The 23,058-nt window shown below is 36.9% G+C and overlaps 1 protein-coding gene across 1 annotated transcript in view; it reads right to left on the bottom strand.

The window, feature by feature from the left end:
• Positions 1-22,977, bottom strand: part of YIPF7 (Yip1 domain family member 7) — a 46,737-nt gene extending 23,760 nt beyond the window's left edge. Inside the window, exons 1-5 of the mRNA XM_032592998.1 lie at positions 22,652-22,977; positions 11,695-11,913; positions 10,397-10,537; positions 3,061-3,199; positions 1,461-1,577 (exon numbers count right to left, since the gene is read on the bottom strand). Of these exons, the coding sequence (XP_032448889.1) occupies positions 1,461-1,576 (116 nt within the window). The 5' untranslated portion in view covers position 1,577; positions 3,061-3,199; positions 10,397-10,537; positions 11,695-11,913; positions 22,652-22,977. The remainder of the gene's footprint in view (positions 1-1,460; positions 1,578-3,060; positions 3,200-10,396; positions 10,538-11,694; positions 11,914-22,651) is intronic.
• Between the last annotated feature and the right edge of the window lie 81 nt (positions 22,978-23,058).

Genomic DNA, 23,058 nt, shown 5'->3' with positions numbered 1-23,058 from the left:
TCCTTCATCTGGATCTTTCATGATACTTATCTGCTTTTAGAAAAATACACTCAAGAATTAATAAACTAAAAATATTTCTTATGAGGTTATATTTGGCCTAAACTTGCTGGAATGAAACAGTGACCACATATCCCAGTTCACCTAAGATGGTCCAGTTTTAATCCCATTGTACCACAATTATTATTAATGGCATGCATTTTACTCTTAAAAATGTCTTGATTTTATAATAAATTGTGTGCCCACCTTAGTTATGGGTCTAATCAATAACCTTGGACTAAAATCCAAACCCTATTTCTTACTAGTTGTGTGAACTTGGAAAAGTTCCTGGATTTCTCTGGGTCCTTGTTTTCTCATAAGTAAAACAGGGGAAAAATAAGTAAAGTGGGGAAAAATAAAAGCACTCATCTCAGGATTGTTTGGAGATCCAATAAAGCTAACTCATGTACAGTTCACAACAGTACCTAACACACAGTAAGAGTTCAATAACTTTTAGATATCTTGAAAGTTGAAAGGTCTGACGCCTGTCACAATTCCCTAATCTAGACTCACAAAAGAACATCCAAAGAAGCAACTGTAAAAACAAATACAATAAGATTAAATGACTTTAGACAATAAAGTGTCCATTGATGTGACAAGCTATAGTCACAGAAAAAACTAATATTTATTTTATGGTTCTACCATACAACACAATTTCCTACACATTATCACAACTCTTCTTCATGATAATTTCATGAAATAGGTATTATTAATGCCCTTATTTCTCAGTTTAAGATACTCAGGGAAGTTAAAGTGTTTCCCAATATCACAAAGAACAAAGGATAGAGCCAAAACTTGAAACAAATTCTTCTTACTCTAAATGCTCTTGCCCTATTTACCTTAGTGAGGGTAAATACTAAATTCTTAGTCTTTTTAATTTTCAACTCAAGTTAAACCGTCAACTCAAATAACTAACACATTCTGAAATATGTGTATTTTAATTCCATTTAAGAGCTTTCACACTGTATTATAATTGCATATTTAATTGCCCTCTCTCCAACATAAATTCCTAAATTTTATGAGGGAAAAGATTATGGACTTTTTTTTTTTTTTTTTTTTTATCTTTGGGTCCGTAGCATCCTTCTTAATTCCTAACACACAAGCAGGCACTTGATACATGTTTATTAATTAAATAAAATCTACTTCTTGATCAGTGTCCCAGAAAATATCATGTAAAATGAAAATTGTTTTCTGTTCTGTCCAGGGTCTGTATTCAGGCTCCCTGTTAAGTGATATTTTGAAAACAGGAGACAAGCCACCCACCTATAAACGGGCCTGCAGTGAAGTGAATTAATTTCCCTGACCTTTCCTGGCATTTCTTCTCGGGTATTTTACCAAGATATGCTGGAGAGAGCTTTGGCTTTCCCCAAGGAAGCCCTCCCTTGTTAAAATATTATGACTTCTTAAAGTGAAAGCATACTTACTGTCTAGATCCATAAAGATTTCCACAGGCATTAGAATCTTCAGAACTCTGGTCCTGATTATCAATAGTATAATTAGATTGGTAAAAATCAGAGTCAAATTGTCCCAAGTTTGACATCCTGAAAAATAAGAATGTTTTTTACAGGGAATTTTGAGTCTGCAAAATTTCTTTTGAGATATTTAGCAAGGATTAACTGATGATGTTATTATGGCTGGATTCCTATTAGAGATTAACGTATTCTTTGGATGGGTTAAATTAAGTATTGGGGAAGGGGGTAGAAATGTATTTAGAAAGTCATTTAAAAATGTGTATCTTCAATGAACTTTTCTGAATTTTTTTTTCCACTCACTAGGACTCTGACTTCGACCAAACTGACTTTGATGTGAAAGAACTAGCATTTTTCATCAAATTCTTCATTCTTAGCAATTTAAAAGAAAAAGTTTTAAAATTGGTATACAACTAGATTTTCTCTTAAACAATGTTAGTTCCTCATTTTAAATGCATGCAACCATGTTGTAAAGCCAGAAAACAAATGACTGATAATTCTATTTGAGTTTCATTTTCCTTAGAGTTTTGAAGTGTGTTAATAGCCTTCCCAACCCAACTGCCAAACAAACAAACAAACAAACAAACAACAAAACACCCAAATCCTACAAACCAGTTTCCTAGTTCTGCTTTCCAATTCCTTAAATGTATTTGGAACATTTTTTCTTTTTCTTCTGCCTTTCCTGCTACTCCTAGGCTTCTGGCTGAGCAAAAGGGAGAAAGGCTCAGTTCTGCTAAGGGAGGAGTCTATCTTTCTATACACACTTTCTATATAGTTTCCACTCACTTAGGGAGCAAAGTAGAGTGTGTGATCTTGATTTAGACCGAATGGCTAGAAATACCAGAGGGAGGAAGAAAGACTTGAAAGGAGAAAAAGGTGGGGAAGAAAGCAATAGCAAAGTAATAGTGGCTCTTTGGATAAAAACTACAGAATGAAGAATCTTTTCCAGTGGACCGTAGGGTTATTCAACTCAACATTTTAATCTTTATTTTTCTTTGAAAAACATTTTATTTCAAGGAGTGAATTTAAATATCATGAGGAGCAATCCACACAATATAATAACTTATAGAATACTGCTATTAATAACTTTTGAATGAAATTGTATAAACAGCTTTAGCTCTAAAGGGCTTCATTACTCACAAATATTCAAGTAATTGTCAAATACATCAAATTGTTTTCAGTTTGGTAGAAATACAGAAAGCTTTTCTAAAATTAGATGTAGCAATTCATACATCTGACTTCATATATCAAAATTTTTCATTAGTAATGTGTATAAAAGTAGCTATGAATTATGTAAACCAAAATCGAGACTAGAAGAATATTAAATCTTTTAACAACTTATAATTTAAAGGTCTTAAAATTTAATAGCATAACTTTCTCAGTCCATGAAAACAAGTTATTATGCAGCATAGAGAGTAATTTCATAGGAGAATACACTAAGGTTTCCTAACATGCAACACTTTATGTAACATGACTATTGGTATTGGAGTCCTTATGTAACTCAGCTTCATGTTTTGTTTAAATGCCAAGTTTTTCAGAAGGATTAGACACATACCTTTGTATTGTTTATGTCAAGAGGTCTTCCAGGGAACGTAGTTTCACTTGAGAAATTTGTAACAAATCAGTTCGTGAAATGATGACCCTCTGGCTCTCTATAGGTTTCTAAATTTGTACTCTGACACTCTGAGCAGGTGCTACAGCCAAGAAAAAAAAAAAAAAAGAAAAGAAAAAAAAAAAAGCCTGCCAAGGCCAAACACAGTATCCAGTATCTTATAGAACTTGTTAAAGTTTACAAACACAGTGAATGGTATAGGGACATACAATTTGATAAAGGGAAAAGGTAGATTCAATTTTCCTGTGTACATGTGCCATCAAACTCTGATTTAAGATCATTAATTTGAGGCAAACAAGAGGCTGTAATAATCCTCCTGCTTCATGGCCTATATAACACGTTTAACCTAGTCACGATTTCCTAATGATAAGCAGTACAAATCAATACATGCTACATACCTTAACTAGCAATCTTAGCAACAATCGGAAAATGGGGTGTTGTCAATTTTATCCACATCTGAACCAATTTATATAAGCAACATTTAGGAAAACTCCCTGTAATCTGATTTCTTCCCTCTCTCTTACTTCTCCAGCAGAGTCCATCATGGATACACTAATGTGATCCACTAGTGCTTATTTGCAGGGCATGTTCTGAGCCAATCCTGACCATTTCTGAGCCAATCCTGACCACCGGAAAGCATCAGACCCATTTCCATCCTGAGAAGCTACCTGGGTTGGTTCCCTCTATATCTGCAGGTCATATCCAGGAACCTTCTCCCTAGTTCTGACCCAGGTAACCTGGCTAATACTCCCCAATTCTATCTGGACCTGGTGGTTTTGTTTCTAATATCAGCTTCATGGCTGGAGGTCAAGTTCGTTTACAATCTGCTTCATGCTGATTTCTCTTTTTAGGACTGAGACTTCACATGTATCCAGACCTCAGTAACTGAAATCTGGTGTTCAAGGATAAATATATTTGGCAGTTAGAAATTTTCAACTAGAGCCAAAGGCAAGAATGGTAAATAAATAATTTTTCCCCACACTATTTTAAAACATTTGGAGTTTGAATTTCTCTGATCAGAGCTGCCCTTTACTAGGTCTCTACTTAGGTAACAGTAGCTCACACATTTATTGAGGATCTACTCTTTAATGCCAGACTGTGTTCCAGATGTCATACAGAAGTGGACAGACTAGACTCTGTATTTTAAAGAGATATAGTTTAGTATAGATTCTACTGTATCTGCAATAAATAAAAATGACTAGCAAGGCATTGTTCTATGAACTTTAGGTTTAAATCATTTAGGTCTTGCAACGAGCTTATGAAGTATTATTATCCCATTTTAGAGGAAAAGAAATAGACATTAAATACCTTTCCTGGGTGGAAGCTAGCAGGTGGAAGAGCCAATGTTTGAAACCTGTTATGCTAAGCTCAGAGCCCACATTATTATCCAAGATAATTTCAGGAATCAACTGAACTCTATCAAGAAGTTAGCATATGCCATTAAGATGGAAAGTGCAAAGGGGAGAGGGATTCGGTATTCAGTGAAGGCATCTTGAAAAGGTCATTTGGGGGGCGCCTGGGTGGCGCAGTCGGTTAAGCGTCCGACTTTGGCCAGGTCACGATCTCGCGGTCCGTGAGTTCGAGCCCCGCGTCGGGCTCTGGGCTGATGGCTCAGAGCCTGGAGCCTGTTTCCGACTCTGTGTCTCCCTCTCTCTCTGCCCCTCCCCCATTCATGCTCTGTCTCTCTCTGTCCCAAAAATAAATAAACGTTGAAAAAAAAAATTAAAAAAAAAAAAAAAAAGAAAAGGTCATTTGGATTGAGACTTGGTTGTTAAGAAAGAAGCCATTTGAAAGACTATGTGAAGAGGATTTAAAGCAAATTCTCTGAGGTGGCAAGGAATTTTGCAGTTTGTGGCTTAGAAAGTGAGCCAGGTGGTAGTCATTTTGAATTAGAGAAAAGTTGAAGGAGATGGAACGAAGTCAGTGGCATAGGCAGAGGCCAGATCATAGAGGACATGGTAAGGAGTCTAGATTGCATTAAACTTGAAGTGGAATGCCACTGAAGGATTTTAGGCAATGGGATGATATGATCTGTTTTTGCAGAAATTGTTTAGGAGGATGTTGTGGCAGTAACACAGGCATGAGGCACAGGTGGCTTGGACTAGGACAGCAGTGGGCACGGGAGAAACTGATAGAAGATTCTTGGCAGCTGAGGGAAGGATGAATTGGAGGGGCCAAGGGTGAAGCAGGCATGTAAGTAAGTTCATTCTGGGGAAATGATAAGCTGTTCTAAGTGGATAAGGTCCCAGGGAGCTAGGACTGAACAGGTTGAAAAGATGTGGAAAGATTTGTTAGGGTTCAACTTCTACTGAAAAGGAGGGGAAAGAGAGGGACAATTGTTGAAGATGATTTCTGACATCAGAATTCTGACAGCTTCCTCGTACTAATGTATTAATGTCATAGGAAAAGGCCAAATTGTTATATAGTAGCCAAATTTAGATCATCATGCTTTCTATTCCTTCTTTCAAAGTTCTTTGTGTGAGAACGTAAGTTCTCTCCTGTAACAGCAAGGACTCAGAGTGTATTCTTTTTTCTGACATACAAATTCACTGACAAGTTTACCAAAGATAACATTTTCAATTTTAGTCCATTTAAATTTTAAACTTATTTTGTGATTTTGTGCTTTTCAAGTTAGTTTTCCTTCATGAAAAACCAGCTTGATTAAATGAACTGCAGAAATACATAGACCAAAAATGGCATATAAAAATGAAATTAATCTAAGCCTCAAGTGAACTATAAGCCATGAAACATTTATAAACCAAATGACTTCATTCTCCTGGTAACTGCATTAATGAACCATTAATACATATGCCAGAATACTGTGAAGCTACTCTTATAAATGTAACATTGTATGTGCATAAAATATGCATTTAAATTTTTTTCTATTAATGAATCATCTAATATATAGAGTATTTGTATATATACATACATATCTCCAATACAGAGAGAGAAAGCTTATTTTATTTTTTATTTATTTTTAATGTTTATTTATTTTTGAGAGAGACAGGGAGAGAGAGAGAGAGAGACAGAGAATCCAAAATGAGCTCTGTGTTGACAGCAGAGAGCCCAATATGGGGCTCGAACTCACAAACTGTGAGATCATGACCTAAGCCAAAGTCATATGCTTAACCGACTGAGCCATCCAGATGCCCAGAGAGAACATTTAAATCAATATTATAAATAGTCACAGTTTCATCAGTTAATTATTTTAATTCAACTACTTAAGTAATTATTTCTGGGTTCTGAGTGATCAAAAAAATGGGATAATATGAAAAAAGTTCTTACCTGATGCAAAGAGCACTATGTTCTGCTTGCAATTATTTTCCTTTCCTTTCCTCTTTTCCCATTCTCTCTCCCTCCATCCTTCCCTCCCTTTCCTCTCTTCTCTCTCTAAACTCTCTCCTAAGGTGATCTTATCAATTTCCTTGGCCCTATACATCATCTCTGTATAGACAGTTCCTGAAGTCATACACAGCGCTCACCTTTCTTCACAGCCCCAGACCATTTGTTATCTCATAGCCATAACCGATTTTAGCCAAACTCGTTTTTAAAAATCTCTACACTCCCCAACTGAATACTCTCTCCTCCATTCCAAGAAATGGAATTGCAAACCATTTACTCACTTAACTCTGAAATCATCTAATTCTTCAATGAATGCTACAGATTCTACCTCTAAAATATATCTTCCACTAACCAATTCTCTCCATCTCCACTATCACTATAGGTTAAGCCACCATGTTCTCCCACTTAGACTTCTGTTTGTAATTACTTGAAAAAGTGATGGGGCATCCGGATGGCTCAGTCGGTTGAATGTCCGACTTTGGCTCAGGTCATGATCTCGCAGTTTGTGAGTTGGAGCCTGATGTCAGATTCTGTGCGGACAGATCTGGAAGACAGATCTGTGCTCAGATCCTGGAGGCTGCTTCGGATTCTGTGACTCCTTTTCTCTCTACCCCTTCCCTGCTCCTGCTCTCTCTCCCAAAAATAAACAAACATTAAAAAAAAACACAAAAAAGTGAGATGTCCCTTTTAAAATATCACATTGGTAGACTGTAATAAGTTTACATCATAAAGACTGAGGCACCCAGCAGACTCCTGTTTTTGTTTTTGTTTTTTTAGTTTATTTCCATTACTCTTTTAAAAACTTGGGGCGCCTGGGTGGCGCAGTCGGTTAAGCGTCCGACTTCAGCCAGGTCACGATCTCGCGGTCCGTGAGTTCGAGCCCCGCGTCAGGCTCTGGGCTGATGGCTCGGAGCCTGGAGCCTGTTTCCGATTCTGTGTCTCCCTCTCTCTCTCTGCCCCTCCCCCGTTCATGCTCTGTCTCTCTCTGTCCCAAAAAAAAAAAAAAAAAAAAAAAAGTTGAAAAAAAAAAACTATATTTTGGTCAGTATTCTCTACATGCTCCTTTTGTTAATACCACCTAAGATCTGTTTCTGATCATGTTCCCATTAGAAACCATGCTGCTTCTATTTTATAAGTCTGAAACCACAGCCCTGAATATTACATAGTCAAATGAAAATGGGCATAAAATTCTGTTCCAATGCATGAATTTTAAAGAGCTCAATGTGTTCTATGCAAGAAGATAGAACTACAAGGTTTTCCCTCATTAACGTTGTCATAATTTATTGTTGTGTTCCAATTTGGCTATTTCTTGTTAGCTTCCACTTTTGTCTGAGAAAAAATGGAATCGAGCAGAATTATTACTGAACGCATGAGGTTTTTAGTTTGGTAATAATTAAACACTAGCAAAAAGATAATTTGCATCTGAAATTATGAAAGTTGATGTGAGTAGTAGTTGAATTATACATTCTTAGTAACCATATTATTATGAAATCTTTTTAAAATGTAATAACAAAATCCAATTTATATACATTTAGCAGACCAATAAAATTAATTTTTATAGGAAATCTTTCCTACTAATTACGTAAATTCCTCCACAAGGTATCTAACCACATGGATCTTTAGTTCTCTCATCTGAAAAATAAGAATACAATTAGGGACACCTAGGTGGCTCAGTCAGTTGAGCGTTTGACTTCGGCTCAGGTCATGATCTCACAGTTTGTGAGCTCAAGCCCCACACTGGGCTCACTGCTGTCAGCAAGGAGCCCGAGTCAAATCCTCTGTCCCCCGTCCCCTTATCTGCCCCTCTCTCTCTCTCTCTCTCAAAAAAAAAAAAAAAATTAATAGAATTTATACCTACCTGTTAAGGACTATTTATTTTATCTTATCAAATTCATTTTATTTTTCCATGTTTTATAATATACCTAAGTTATTAAAATAAATACACATATGTAACACACATTAGTATATATGTGTGAGTATAAATAAATTTGTGTATAAAACATGAGTTAAATTATACAGGCTTTTGTAACAGGAATAATTAACACAATGTGGAGCAAATAGTAAATGCTCAGTAATATTATCTGTTATGATTATGCTTCTAGGTGGAAATAAAGTTGGAGAATAACAGGTAACTATATTCACTCTCTGTCCAATATTTATAGTAATTCACCACATAAATATTTATTAATGAATTCTTCTTTGCTATTACATAAATCTACATGAAAAAATCCATCTCACTAAAAGAAGGTGATGGGTATCTTATGTACACAAATAGTGATTACACATGAAAGATTACTTCAACTTTTATCTCTTATTTTTTCGAAAGAAATAAAGATTTTAATGACAGACTAAGAATGGACTTTCTTGCCAGTATATCACTTATTATTTTGATTAAACTCTCTCAGATACCAATCAGTAATGATGCAAGCATATTTTATCTATATTTCTTTCAGCAATGAAAGGCAAAATCTATCCCATGCTCTGCCATAATTCTACCTTTGCAATTGTAGCATTAAATTTTTTCAAGGTATTCCATCACACTGAGTGGGTAAAAGGAGTCAGCAGTTTGAAAAATTGACCAAATATTTTATATATATATATATAAATATATGTATATGTGTGTACGTATATATACATATATATGTATATATACATATATATGTTTAAATGTAATTCTTTTTTTTTTTAATTTTTTTTCAACGTTTATTTATTTTGGGGACAGAGAGAGACAGAGCATGAAAAATTGACCAAATATTTTATATATATATATATAAATATATGTATATGTGTGTACGTATATATACATATATATGTATATATATGTATATATACATATATATGTATATATACATATATATATTTAAATGTAATTTTTTTTTAAATTTTTTTTCAACGTTTATTTATTTTGGGGACAGAGAGAGACAGAGCATGAACGAGGGAGGGGCAGAGAGAGAGGGAGACACAGAATCGGAAACAGGCTCCAGGCTCTGAGCCATCAGCCCAGAGCCTGACGCGGGGCTCGAACTCATGGACCGCGAGATCGTGACCTGGCTGAAGTCGGACGCTTAACCGACTGCGCCACCCAGGCGCCCCTATTTAAATGTAATTCTTAACATAGAAATTCTATTTCATAAAACAGTAGCTCCACTTTTTGGCACTAGGATATCACTCATTACCTACAGCTTAAATTTTTAATTTAGTGGACATTTAGTCAAGCATTGCCTTAATATATAGGTGTCCTTTTACAAACAACTCTGTACTTTGAAGTATTTATATTTTCATTCACAAACTTGAGCTAGGCAAATTAGTTTACTTAATGACAAAACAATATCTTTAATACAATTTTGTTTCTTTTTAAAAAATATTTTGGGTCTTTGGTTTAAAATGGCACTAGGCTAGAAAGTTGCCCCACAATTTCTAAACAAGATGCTCATGGGGGTTTAGAAAAAGTGATGTTTGGAATCAGCCTACTGCCAGCATCTGGGTAGAATTTCTATGATAAACTTGATGAGTCTGCAGTGAGAAAAATGACTTCTATCACATTCTTTGCATCACGCAGGACAACAGTCATTCATATGAAAAGAAGGAGGTAGATTCCTGAGATCCTTGGAGTCATAGGCTTTATACATATTAGAAGAAAAAGCAGCCATGCCATTATGGTAAGGATTCTGCTTTTTTTTTTTTTTTTTCCCAATGTCTATTTATTTTTGAGAGAGTGAGGAAGGGGGGAGATAATACATGGGGGGGAGAGGGGGAGAGAATTCCAAGCAGGATCCACACTATCAGTGCAGAGCCTGATGCGGTGCCAGATCTCATCAACTGTGAGCCAAAAATCAAGAGTCTGACCCTTAACTGACTGAGCCGCCCCAGGGACCCCAGGATTCTGCTTGAGTGCCAGTGGCAAAATCTGGCCACCTGCTTGTATGCTGATACATACTTAAAGAAGGCTTCTTCTAGTGAGAAGGAGGCTCGGTGTTGGGGAATACCATGAAGAGGAGTTGCAGCAGTAGCACTGGGGTGGAAGTTGTTGATTGTCAAGGTTGATGCATCCTGGAACTACCGTCTCCCCTCTATGCGGCTATTGGTAGTGTCAAAGATAAGAGGTATTTAGTGACAATTTATATTGGGGGAATAGAGCTTTTCATGTCACACAGTACTTTCGCTGAATAATCTGATGATCCAGCCTACTATAAAAATCCAACAGAAGAACTACCATTTGTATTTATTCTTATCCAATGAAAAACAAACATTAAGCTTTACCAGTATTTTGTATACAAATCTATACTGTACCCTCCTTCTTTTCCAGGGCTCATCTGCAGTGTTAGTGAGGTTTTGAGGGAAGAGTCGGAGCCCACAGCTTAGAGGGGTTGACAGGAGTGCCCGTTTTCATCCCTTCCCTTTTGCAGGACAGCAACATATTGTGGTTTATAAATGCCCACTAAATAGAGTAATGGACTGGATTTGTGTTTAACTTAAATTTTCCTCACAAGATCACACATGTCTTCAAAGTCAAAGTCAGAGAACAGATTAAATGAGAAGACAACAAATTAGAACAAAACATAAGAGGAGGAAGCTGATACCAAAAAGGAGTTGGGTTATTTAGGAAGCATGTAAAGAAGGCATTTAGTAAAACAGAATAATTTAAATCCTCAATGGAAATGATAGAGTATAAATGATAGTTCAGAAATTTTAATCAGGGCTGTAGAGAATACACTTAAGATATTACCCTCTAATTCAGAAGAAAAGGACAAAGAGATTAAAATGAAAGAGAAAAGAATAGCAAAGAAATGAGCAATTAATAACAGGCAAAAATTTAAAGTATTAATAATTTTAAACTAAAATTAGAATTAACTTTGACCCATCAAATTAACATAGACAAAATTAAGTGAAAACATCTAGTTTTAGTAAATATGAAGGCAATCAGAACTCTCTTAGAGTTTATTTTACTGTACATTGTATTTAAAAATCCATAGCAGGTAATTAGGCATTGAAACACATTATAAAACTTGTATGTTACCTGACTTATCAAATCCAATGGAAAGAATTTATCCTAAGAATGTAATCAGGGACACACATAAAGTAAAATCTCCTACTGGCCTGAATGTCTAAGGGACTAGTTAAATAAATCATGATACACCTCTGCAACTGAACACTTTGTGGTTTGAGGCCCATTAAGGATAACTGCAAATTCTTTGACACTCCTCTTATTAAGAAGTGGGATCTATTTCTGTTCACCTTGGATATGGGCTGGCCTTAGTGACTTGCTTAACCAATAAAATGTGGTAGAAGTGGTGTTCTCAGATTCTCAGAGTTGGGTAATAAAGAAGAAGCTATTCAGCTTCTGCTCGGGTCTCTTGCAACACTCGTTCTTGGACTACTTGCCATATAATAAGACCAGCTATCCTGAGGCTGTCATGCTGGAGAGGCTGTGTGAGGACACCACATGGAGAGGTCCTGTAACCAAAAGAAAAAGAGATGTTGGGCATTTTAAGTCTCCAGCTTTTCCAGTCGTCCCAGTTGAGGCCACAGTTATCAGGAAACAGAAAGAACTCATCCCTGCCAAGTCCTGCCCAAACTGCAGATAGATAAGCAAAAGGAATGGTTCTTATTTTAAGCCACTACATTTTGGAGTGGTTTGTAATACAGCAATAAATAAGTAGAACATGATTTGGTGTGTGGAATTGGTATAGGGGCAGAAAATTCTCTTCTTCCTTCCAGATGCTTTGGTTGGTCTAATAATTAAATTGACATAAGCCAAAAAAAAAATAAATTTGTGAAGAATTGATGAGACAAAGAAGTCTGGGCTTAGGGTAGTAAATTAGTGAGGAAGATGGCACCTGGGTGGCTCAGTTGGTTGAGCAGTTGATTCTTGATTTTGGCTCAGGTCAAGATCCCAGAGTCATGGGATCAAGACCCGTGTCAGGCTCCATGCTGAGTGTGGAGCCTGCTTAAGATTCTCTTCCTCTTTCTGCCCCTCCCCCACTCATTGTCTCTAAATAAATAAATAAATAAATAAACAAACAAACAAACATTTAAAAAAAAGAAATATACTCTCAAATTCATTTGGCAGAATTGATTTTCAGGACTGACCATTTTACATATATTCCTCAAATCATGTAATAGCCTTTAGAACTTACATGAGTTCGTTTTAGTTAAATACATATATTACAGTGTTATATATGTTTTACATATATGTTCCTATATACATGAAGTTAGAAACAGTAATAGCTCACAGTAATTAGCACAACATAGTTATAAATTAATTGCTTAGCAAATATTAATGACAAACATTTCTATTAAGAAATAGACGTATCACACTCCTTGGCATTTACACAAAGGAATTGAAAAATGTATGTCTATAACAAAGCTACACATTGTTTATAGCAACTTAACTGCCAAAACTTGGAAGCAACCAACAGGTTCTTCAGTAGGCAAATGGATAAATAAACTGTGATACATCCATACAATGAAATATGCAGCACTAAAGAGAAAGGAGTTATCAAGTCATGAAAAGATATGCAGGAAACTTAAATATATATTACGTGGTGAAAGAAGCTAATCTGGAAAGGTTATATACTCTATAATTCCAACCATATGATATTTAGAAAAAGCAAAACTATGAACACATTAAAGACCAGTGATCTCCAAGGGTTGCAGGACAGTGTTTTTATATGGAAATATCCTGCCAAGCAACTGTTAAAGCTTTGAATTTTAGGCTGTGGATATCATACTATAGTTCTCACAGAATAATAGTGATATTGAGAGATCTTATTGGAAAGGTTGCTTTACAGTTGTTGTAGGAAGCATCTTATATGGTCCTGATTGATACCAGCATCCTGGTGTTCATGTTTTGTATAATACCTTTCCTTGAGTGTAATCTGGACAAGTAGCTTGGTTCTAATCAGTAAAACATGACAATGGTCATGGGGTGTAATGGCCACGATTAAGTTACAAATGATTATGACTTCTGTCTTGTTGGGAGACTCTATTGTCTGCATGGCTTGCACACTTTGATGATATGAGCTGCATTGTGGGAGAGGCCCAGGAGGCATGTAACTGGGAGGGCTCCAGTAAATAGGTAAGAAGTGAGGATCTCAGTCAACCCAATCTGAATGCTGTCAACAGTCACTGAGTGAGCCTGGTGACAGACCCTTCTCTGGCTGCAACTTCAGATGAGATGCTAGTTCAGATGAGATTCCTAGTTCAAACACCTTCATTGCAGCCTTGTCATAGGCTGTGAAAACAGGGGACCCAAATAAGCCATGTGAGGTTTCTTGACCCAGAAACTATGAGATAATGAATGTGTGTTGCTCTGTTACAATAGATAATAAAAGATCCTTTTCAGTAAAACTGCTTTTATGTAAGTTCTTAAAAAAAACAAAAAACAACTAATTAAATGAACAAAACTCATCTTCATAAAAATCATGCCAATTTTATGAAACTCTCCTTTTCTAAGAAAGTCATATAATTCATCTGGCAAGGCAAAACAGTATCTACTATAATGTGTCTTCTAGATGTCAGACACTCATGCTATTTCTCCCTAAATCATCTGTTATGATGAAGAAGGGAAATGGGAGATATGAGATTCATCCAACAAAACCTACATGATAGCAGAGGACCTACAACTCACCTTTTTCTAGAGGGAAGGACAGTATCAAATTCCTTCACTAAGACCACCACAGAGTTTTGTCTCAGAGATTTCCCTAGTCATCATTTCCTTCAGACACACAGGCATACATACAATAATGTAAGATGGCTTCTTCCCCCATTTGACCTCAGGCAATTTACTTAGCTTCCCTGGATCTCCATTTTTTTATCAATAAAATGAAGTTTTTGGATTATATGATGATGTATAAAAACACCTCCCATAACTACTAAAATATTGCAAATAAGTGCATCTAAAAAGATGCTGCATTCTTGATGTGGCCACTCCAGAAGCTTCTGATAAGAGACTATAATCTTTAATGCAAAGTTGTTGGATGTACAGCCTGAATGTGCCAACAATTTCTGCTCACACATTTTATTGCAAACTTAAATCCTCTGCAATCCACAGAGACTCTTTCGAGTAGAGCCTCTAGGCTTTTTTTTTTTTTTTTGGACACTTGTTTTTTTCATATTCCTAGTTCAACTTTAAAAGTATTTATTCCTCACACAAAAAACCATAAAATACCTAGGAATAAATCTAACCAAAGAGGTGAAAAATCTATACACTGAAAACTATAGAAAGCTTATGAAAGAAATTGAAGAAGACACAAAAAGATGGAAAGAGATTCCATGCTCCTGGATAGGAAGAACAAATATTGTTAAAATGTCAATAATACCCAAAGCAATCTACATATTCAATGCAATCCCTATCAAAATAACACCAGCATTCTTCACAGAGCCAGAACAAATAATCCTAAAATTTGTATGGAACCAGAAAAGACCCCAAATAGCCAAACCAATCTTGAAAATCAAAAGCAGGAGGCATCACAACCCCAGACTTCAAGGTATACTACAAAGCTGTAATCATCAAGACAGTATGGTTCCGGCACAAGAACAGACACTCAGATCAATGGAACAGAATAGAGAACCCAGAAACGGACCCACAAACATATGGCTAACTAATCTTTGACCAAGCAGAAAAGAATATCCAACGGAATAAAGACAGTCTCTTCAGCAAGTGGTGCTGGGAAAACTGGACAGGAACATGCAGAAGAATGAACCTGGACCACTTTCTTACACCATACACAAAAATAAACTCAAAATGGATGAAAGACCTCAATGTAAGACAGGAAGCCATCAACATCCTCGAGGAGAAAGCGGGCAAAAACCTCTTCGATCTTGGCCGCAGCAACTTCTTATTCAACATGTCTCCAGAGGCAAGGGAAACAAAAGCAAAAATGAACTACTGGGACCTCATCAAAATAAAAAGCTTCTGCACAGTGAAGGAAACAATCAGAAAAACTAAAAGGCAACCGACAGAATGGGAGAAGATATTTGCAAATGACATATCAGATAAAGGGTTAGTATCCTAAATCTATAAAGAACTTATCAAACTCAACACCCAAAAAACAAAGAATCCAGTGAAGAAATGGGCAAAAGACATGAATAGACATTTCTCCAAAGAAGACATCCAGATGGCCAACTGACACATAAAAAAATGCTCAACATCACTCATCATCAGTGAGTTACCACCTTACACCTGTCAGAGTGGCTCACATTAACAACTCAGGCAACAACAGATGTTGGTGAGGATGTGAAAAAGAGGATCTCTTTTGCATTGTTAGTGGGGATGCAAGCTGGTGCAGCCACTCTGGAAAACAGTATGGAGGTTCCTCAAAAAACTAAAAATAGAACTACCCTATGACCCAGCAATTGCATTACTAGGCATTTATCGAAAGGATACAGGTGTGCTATTTCGAAGGGACACATGCACCCCCATGTTTATAGCAGAACTATCAACAATAGCCAAAGTATGGAAAGAGCTCAAATGTCCATCGCTGGATGAATGCATAAAGATGTGGTATATATATATATACACAATGGAGTATTACTTGGCAATCAAAAAGAATGAAATCTTGCCATTTGCAACTATGTGGATGGAACTGGAGGGTATTATGCTAAGTGAAATTAGTCAGAGAAAGACAAAAATCATATGACTTCACTCACATGAGGCCGTTAAGAGACAAAACAGATGAACATAAGGGAAGGGAAACAAAAATAATATAAAAACAGGGAGGGGGAAAAAGCAGAAGAGACACATAAATATGGAGAATAAACTGAGGGTTATGGGAGGGGTTGTTCAAGGGGGGATGGGCTAAATGGGTAAGGGGCACTAAGGAATCTACTCCTGAAATCATTGTTGCACTATATCCTAACTAATTTGGATGTAAATTCAAATATAAATAAATAAATAAAACTAGTAAAAAAAAAGTAATTATTCTTCATATTCGTTACTCTAGAAGTGACAATTCCTTTCCTTCAGAGCAAGAAAGAAATAAAAAAATGTTCCACAACAGGGGCACCTCGGTGGCTCAGCTCAGTCACTCAAGCATCTGACTCTTTATTACGGCTCAGATCATGATCTCACAGTTCATGGGACTGAGCATTGAGTTGGGTCATGGGCTGATAGTGTGGAGCCTGCTTGGGGTTCTCTCTCTCCTCTCTCTCTGCCCCTCCCTCTCCCTCCCTCTCTCTCTCAAATAAACAAATAAAGATTAAAAAAAAATTCCATAACTGCCAAAGAGAAATAAGCACAAAACTGAATGATACTCCCTATGGTAACGCACTTTGAAATAAATGAATATTTATGAGGTGTTTAATGAATCTAAAACTAATGATAAAAGTCAGAGAAATTAGAAGAGGAAAAATAATCAGCACTGTACAAATAATAATTTACAAAAGAAAATCAGAGAAGCAAAAAATAACATAGGTAAGACGCAGATGCTAAAGTGATTTTCTAAAAGACAAATGAAGTCACAAAAAATTAATTCCCTTAAGGAATAAAAATCTATTTTTCCTTGGCATTCTTGCTCGTAGACGTGCACTCTCCAGGATTGTTTACTAATCCTTTAATACCTATAGAGACATTTATTAACACCAATATCCACCATTGTTTCATTTACTGTCAGCACCTAGTTTTTCTTTGGGAGAACACCCTGCTGAGGTTTGAGGGCCACGTGGTTCTGACCAGAATGACAGAACATTCTCTGGGAGAAACACTGCAATAACCTTCACTTAGCTATTGCTGTACAGTTTGGGTTCTGATACTCTCTTAAACACTTCTAATCTTGGGGCACAGAGCACATGAGTCTTAATTTCAAGGTCGTGAGTTCAAGCCACACGTTGAGCATGGTGCTTGTGAAACGGCGGGCCTACGCCGGCCGACTCCACCGTGTTCTGTGTCCCTCACCTTGACCACGCCTCCTCCTCTTGAGTAACCTCCTGCTCACCCATTCAAACTTCCCGATCAAAACACGCCTGGCGACCTGCGTAACAGGACTCCGACCCTTCCCCAGCTAATCGGCTGAGGCCACAGCCATTACCTCACCAACTGCCCCTAGGCCCCAATAAAACCTTTGTGCTTTTGAAACTCGCTCTCTCTCCCCGGCATCCACCGCTGCATCGGTGCAGGTAGGGGATTGAGCTCGTGCTAGCTCGAATAAAGGCTCTTTGCTTTTGCATCGGACTCGGCTCCCTGGTGGTCTTTGGAGATCAGGAATTCTGGGCATAACACTTGCACTTCCAACCTTATGCCTCCCCATATTTTAGGAGGATAAAAATTACACATTAACATCCATAATAAATTACTTATTTAGGAATTTAACTTTTTATAACAAAATCGATTAAAATGTTTAATTCAGTATTTTCTTTAAGTAAAATACAAATGTTCACTGATACAGCTTTTGGAAAAAGACATAGCTTTCATAGTTTTACTAGTGAAGATCTGTGCTCCCAAATATATGATATTCCAAAGAGTACAGCCATTGTTGAGCATTCCCTTGTAGTTATGAAAGCTACATGCCTGAAGGACACAGCAGCCAGGCTATTCATGTGTGACATAATTTGGTGCATGAGTACTATATCATTCCAGCAGGTCAAGACATTAGGCTAGGTCATCAAACAGGTTTTTGTATACCCAAACAATAAATATAGGAATCCAAAGACAAGTCATTTCAGTTATTTCTAAATCCCTGAATCAATAAGTTTCATGGAGGAATTTGTGAACCAGAAGATTTGCTTTTAAGGTGTTTTTTTTTTTTCTCTTATAAGTTTATTTATTTTGGGAGAGAGAGTGCAAGCAGGGGAGGGAGGGCAGAGAGAGAGCAAGAAAGAATCCCAAGCAAGCTCTGCACTGTCAACATGGAGTGGTACGTGGGGCTCAAACCCATGAACTGTGAGACCACGACTTGAGCTGAAATCAAGAGTTGGATGCTTAACCGACTGAGCCACCCAGGCGCCCCACTCCCAACTTTTTTTTTTTTTAAATCATAAAGACTAATACACCATGAAGTAGTTGAATTGTAAAGGCAGTCACAAGAGTCTCACTGGGGCAAAACAAAACAAAATGGTGCCTCTTCCCTTGTATTCTGAATGTTCTAAACCAATAGATGATATCTGTGATGAATGAAAACCACAGGCCAGTTGATACACTTCAAGTGTGAAATAGGAAATTTTTTTTTTTTTTTTTTTTACTTTGGTGTTCTAAAAGTTGCCTTTTTCATATTCAATTCTCTTTTCAAGGCAGGCCAATTTTATCTTTTAGTCAAATTTATTTCTTCTCCATCCCTACCCTACCACTGCCCTAATAAGCCATCATCATTTATCTCTCAAACCTAACTTCTAACCTGCCTTCAAGCAGCTGTCAGATTGATCTACATGAAACACTATCTAGCCATGTTACTCCCCTTGCCTAAAACCTTTCCAAACCAGCAGTGGCTGTAACCACCTACAACATGAAGGCCACACTCCTCCTTCCATGGTCTGGCTTCTGATTTCTTTTCAAGCTTCATCTCTTTCTGAATTCTAAACTCCTGCAACCTAGAAGTGCTAGAAGTTTCCTACATGTATCATGCCTTTCCTCACATAGGATCTGGAATGCCACGCTCCACTTTGAATTATCAGCCTAGCTAAGATTGGAACACCAACTTAGGTGGCATAATTTTGTGGCTGATGGAATGATTTTCAAATCTATCAGAGTAGTGTTTGAATGTCCCTTTGTTACATACTATGTATGTGGATTCAAACAAACTATTTAACCTGCTAAAGCCTCAGTTTCCCCATCTCTAATATAGGGGATATAATACTGATTATAGAGTTGTATTGAAGATTAATTGAGAGAGTATTTATAAAATTCTTAGAGGAATATGTGGCACATACTAAGTCCTTATAAGTGTGTATAAATTCACTTTCACATGAAGACTTTTCTGAGACCTCCACTCCCTGACTATGAAAGGTGCCTCCCTTCGTTCTCCTGTAACAACCTATCCACATTTCTATCATAGCAATTACAATATTGTAATACAATTATCTTTCATATAATGACTTTCTTCCCTTGATGGTGAATCCTTTCAGTACCATAACCACATGTATTTCATTTTTGCAACCCTGAATTAATACTGTGCTTTTGGATACTTACCGGAATTTCTAAAAAAAATGTAAATGCACACCTCACATACTATTCCATGACTGTGAACTGTTTCTCTCATTTAACAAAAGAGTATCCTAGTGTGTCAACTTATTTTCTCAACTAGTTTATTTACTACCCTCTGACTTCAAAAACTCCCACAGTGGTTGTCATCATCTTTTTATGTATGGTTTGCAAAATTCTAGCCCTGAACTTTTTTCCCAAGCACCTGTTAGATACTGAATATCTAAGTGTCACATTCTAGTAAACATCAATTCATTTTCCAATATACCAAAGCTAGAAAATGTGAAGTCATCCTGGACTCCTACCTCTTTCTACATCAAATTAACCCTGTTAATTCTGTCTCCAAAATACCCACCAATTACTCTTTCATCCCTGTTCTCTGCCAGTGACTCATTCAGGCCTTTAGCGTGTCTCACTTAGACTATAAAAATCGGAGCCTCCCCTCTCTCTGTCTCCATTTCTCTCTCATCACTTCATTTGCTTTCCTCTTCAGTCTACTTACACACCATTGTTACAATAGGCTTCTGAAAACAAAAACCTGATGTGTTATTTCCTTGCATACAGTACAATAGCTTCTGGGCAGGAAAATGGTGAAATGCTAACTAGCAAGACCTTTTTCAAAGTTCTTCACCAACTTGACTGAAATTGTTTTTTCCACACATAACTCTTGCCACTTTTCTCCCTTTTCCTCAAATAACTTCTATTTTGTAATATGAAAGTATTTATAAAGCCCTAATTCGAAAATACATGAAACTCTAAAAATTATCACAGATTTTAAAAACTGACTTAAAAAATGAATTCTAAGCTGTAGTTTTCACTGGAGACACACGGTGGCACCATTTTAGCTGCCTAACAGTATTGGAGGTCCTTTGTTAACGTCCCCTAAATACGCTTTTAAAGTTGTGCATGTGCTTGTGAGGACTGCTGTGATGTCATCCTAAACATTATTAACAGTATGCTAGGGTTAAAATGCTTCACAGTAACTTTGAAGCAAATTTAGAGGTGCTAGAATTATTTACGTATTAGGATTTTATTTATTATTCCCTTTATTATGGGCTAAATTGCCCCTCCCCCACCTCCAAATTCATATGTTGATGTTCTAACCCCAGTACACCTCAGAATGTGACTCTATTTGAGGATAAGATCTTTAAAGAGGTAATTTAGAATGAGGTTTTTAGGGCTGGTCCAAATCTAAAATGACTGGTGTGCTTATAAGAGGAGATAAGGACACAAAGAGGTACAGAGGGAAGGCCATGCAGAAACAGGGAGAAGACAATCACCTATTATCCAAGGAGAGAGGAGGCCTCAGGAGAAACCATCCCTGCTGACACCTTGATCTCTGACTTCTAGACTCCAGAGCTATGAGAAAATGCATTTCTATTGTTTAAGCCAACCAGTCCGTGGTACTTTGTTATTGCAGCCCTAGCACACTGAGAAGCCCTTTAAACATGTTTTAAAATACATGTATACAATATACATAAATACAATAGTTGTGGATTGATGTAACCAATCCAATGTAACCAAATGATGTAATACTAAGGATGTAATCTCCCTATTATATAGTTATTCATGGGGGAGAGGATTCTTGATTTATGTCAGATTTTAATTATGTGAGTTCTTCAGAAATCCTTGCCTCAAAATGCCACTGTCCCAAGTCTTGCCCATTTCCCTCTACCGACCATGAATTCAATAGTTCATATGTTTTTACTTACTTTCCCTTGCTCAACAGACTTTAATGGAATGGTTAAGGGTGCAGACTCTGGAGTTAGACTGTTCGGGGTCATAGCCCACTTCATCACTAACTGTGTAACTGTGGGAAGTTTCTTAAAAAGCCACATTTTTCTCAGATGTCTGTAAAAAACAGTCACAAGAATACCTGCATTCCAGGGCCCTGTAAGGCTCAAACAAGTTGATAAAAACAAAGTTGTGTAGAGTAGTACTGGGAACATAGTGGGTACAATTATGCTGTCCACAATCCCTCTGCTTGGTTAAACTATAGTAAAACTTTTTATCCTTCCAGGCTCAGAGGATAATATACCTCCACTTTGAAACTTTATTGACTCAACCTTCCCTTTCTCCCCAGATTGAAAACTAAATAAACTTGTGCTGTCAAAGATATTGCAGGGGGATGAGCTCTGGTTTCAAATACAGATTTTTCCATTTACCTATTATGTGATTTCAGACAGTTTGCTTAATTTCTTCGAGTTCCCATATCAAGTCCAGTACCTGACACAACAAATGCTCAGTGAGTATTTTTCTAAGGAATACACATCCGTGGGTTTAGGAATGTAGCATCAACCCCATAAGATATTGCAGTGTTCCCAGAATGTGGGACTAATGGAGGTACCAAGATGACTTTAGGTGAGACAGACATGGCATCCAGAACACTGAATCATACAGAGAAAATTCTTCCAATTTTATTTCAATACGGCTAATTAAGTCAAGGAGAAAAATGTTTGTTTAGTGCTATGTTTCTAAATTCTTCTGTAATGCCTGCTAATCCATGTTTTCAATCAAGAGAGATTCAGAGGCTTTCACAGGTAAGATGTTAGCATTGAATCACATTTTTTAAAAAATTAATTACACTTATTTTTACTGTCTTAATTTATGACAGGTCATTCTGCTTTTTCTATTTATAGTAATGATATAAATTTTTCTTTTAAAATAAAGTATCAAAGGTAATTTGATTTAAAGAAAAATATTAAGTATATAAAAGGAGTATAAAGATATGGTGAAATCAATGAGAATAATGTTCAAATTACTGCTGTTTGGGCAACACTGATTTCTGTAAAGTACCATGAATTATCATGTTCATTGTACTTCAAGGTACCTGTAAAGTTTATTCTCTAACAAAGGTGACAGTAGTAATTAGTGTTGTAACAAGTACTGTTTTGGTTAATTAATAGGAGTCCAAGAACAAACTAGAACCAATACAACGGTGAACTCAACACAGCTGCTGTTACCATTCCTCTGTATCGACCACTAGATAGTCCAAAAAAGCTCAAAGGTGATAGTGGGGGACAGACACTGGTCTCATTATCTCTTATCATTACCACCCACCTTACTTAGCCAGAGCTCTGCCCTCTGCAAGGTCAGTATTTGTTGACATCGTAACTTGAAGATGATGGAGACTTCTGGGCGTTCAGTGTGTAACTTTTTTCACCTTCTCTCCTGTCCCAAACTTTCCCAGGATACATTATTGCAATCAATTCTACCACCCGTTTCCTTACAGGTGCACTAAAATATTAGCAATATCACTAACAACACGGGGACTCTATTTCGACTTTCAGACTTTCAAAAACAGTTGCAATATTATTTGCCATTTGGTAGGAAGCTAAATGTCAACGCTGTTTCGAGCTCCAGACTGACACTGCTGGAGAGCGCTTCCCCTCACGTGACTCCCTTACAGCCCGGCGCGGAGGCACGCCGGCGTCACGACGTCGGGCGACGTGCAGGCGCCGAACGGC

The sequence above is a fragment of the Lynx canadensis genome, chromosome B1 (assembly GCF_007474595.2).
Source record: "Lynx canadensis isolate LIC74 chromosome B1, mLynCan4.pri.v2, whole genome shotgun sequence".
Taxonomy (NCBI): Eukaryota; Metazoa; Chordata; class Mammalia; order Carnivora; family Felidae; genus Lynx; species Lynx canadensis.
This window is presented reverse-complemented; position numbering and strand designations above follow the sequence as displayed.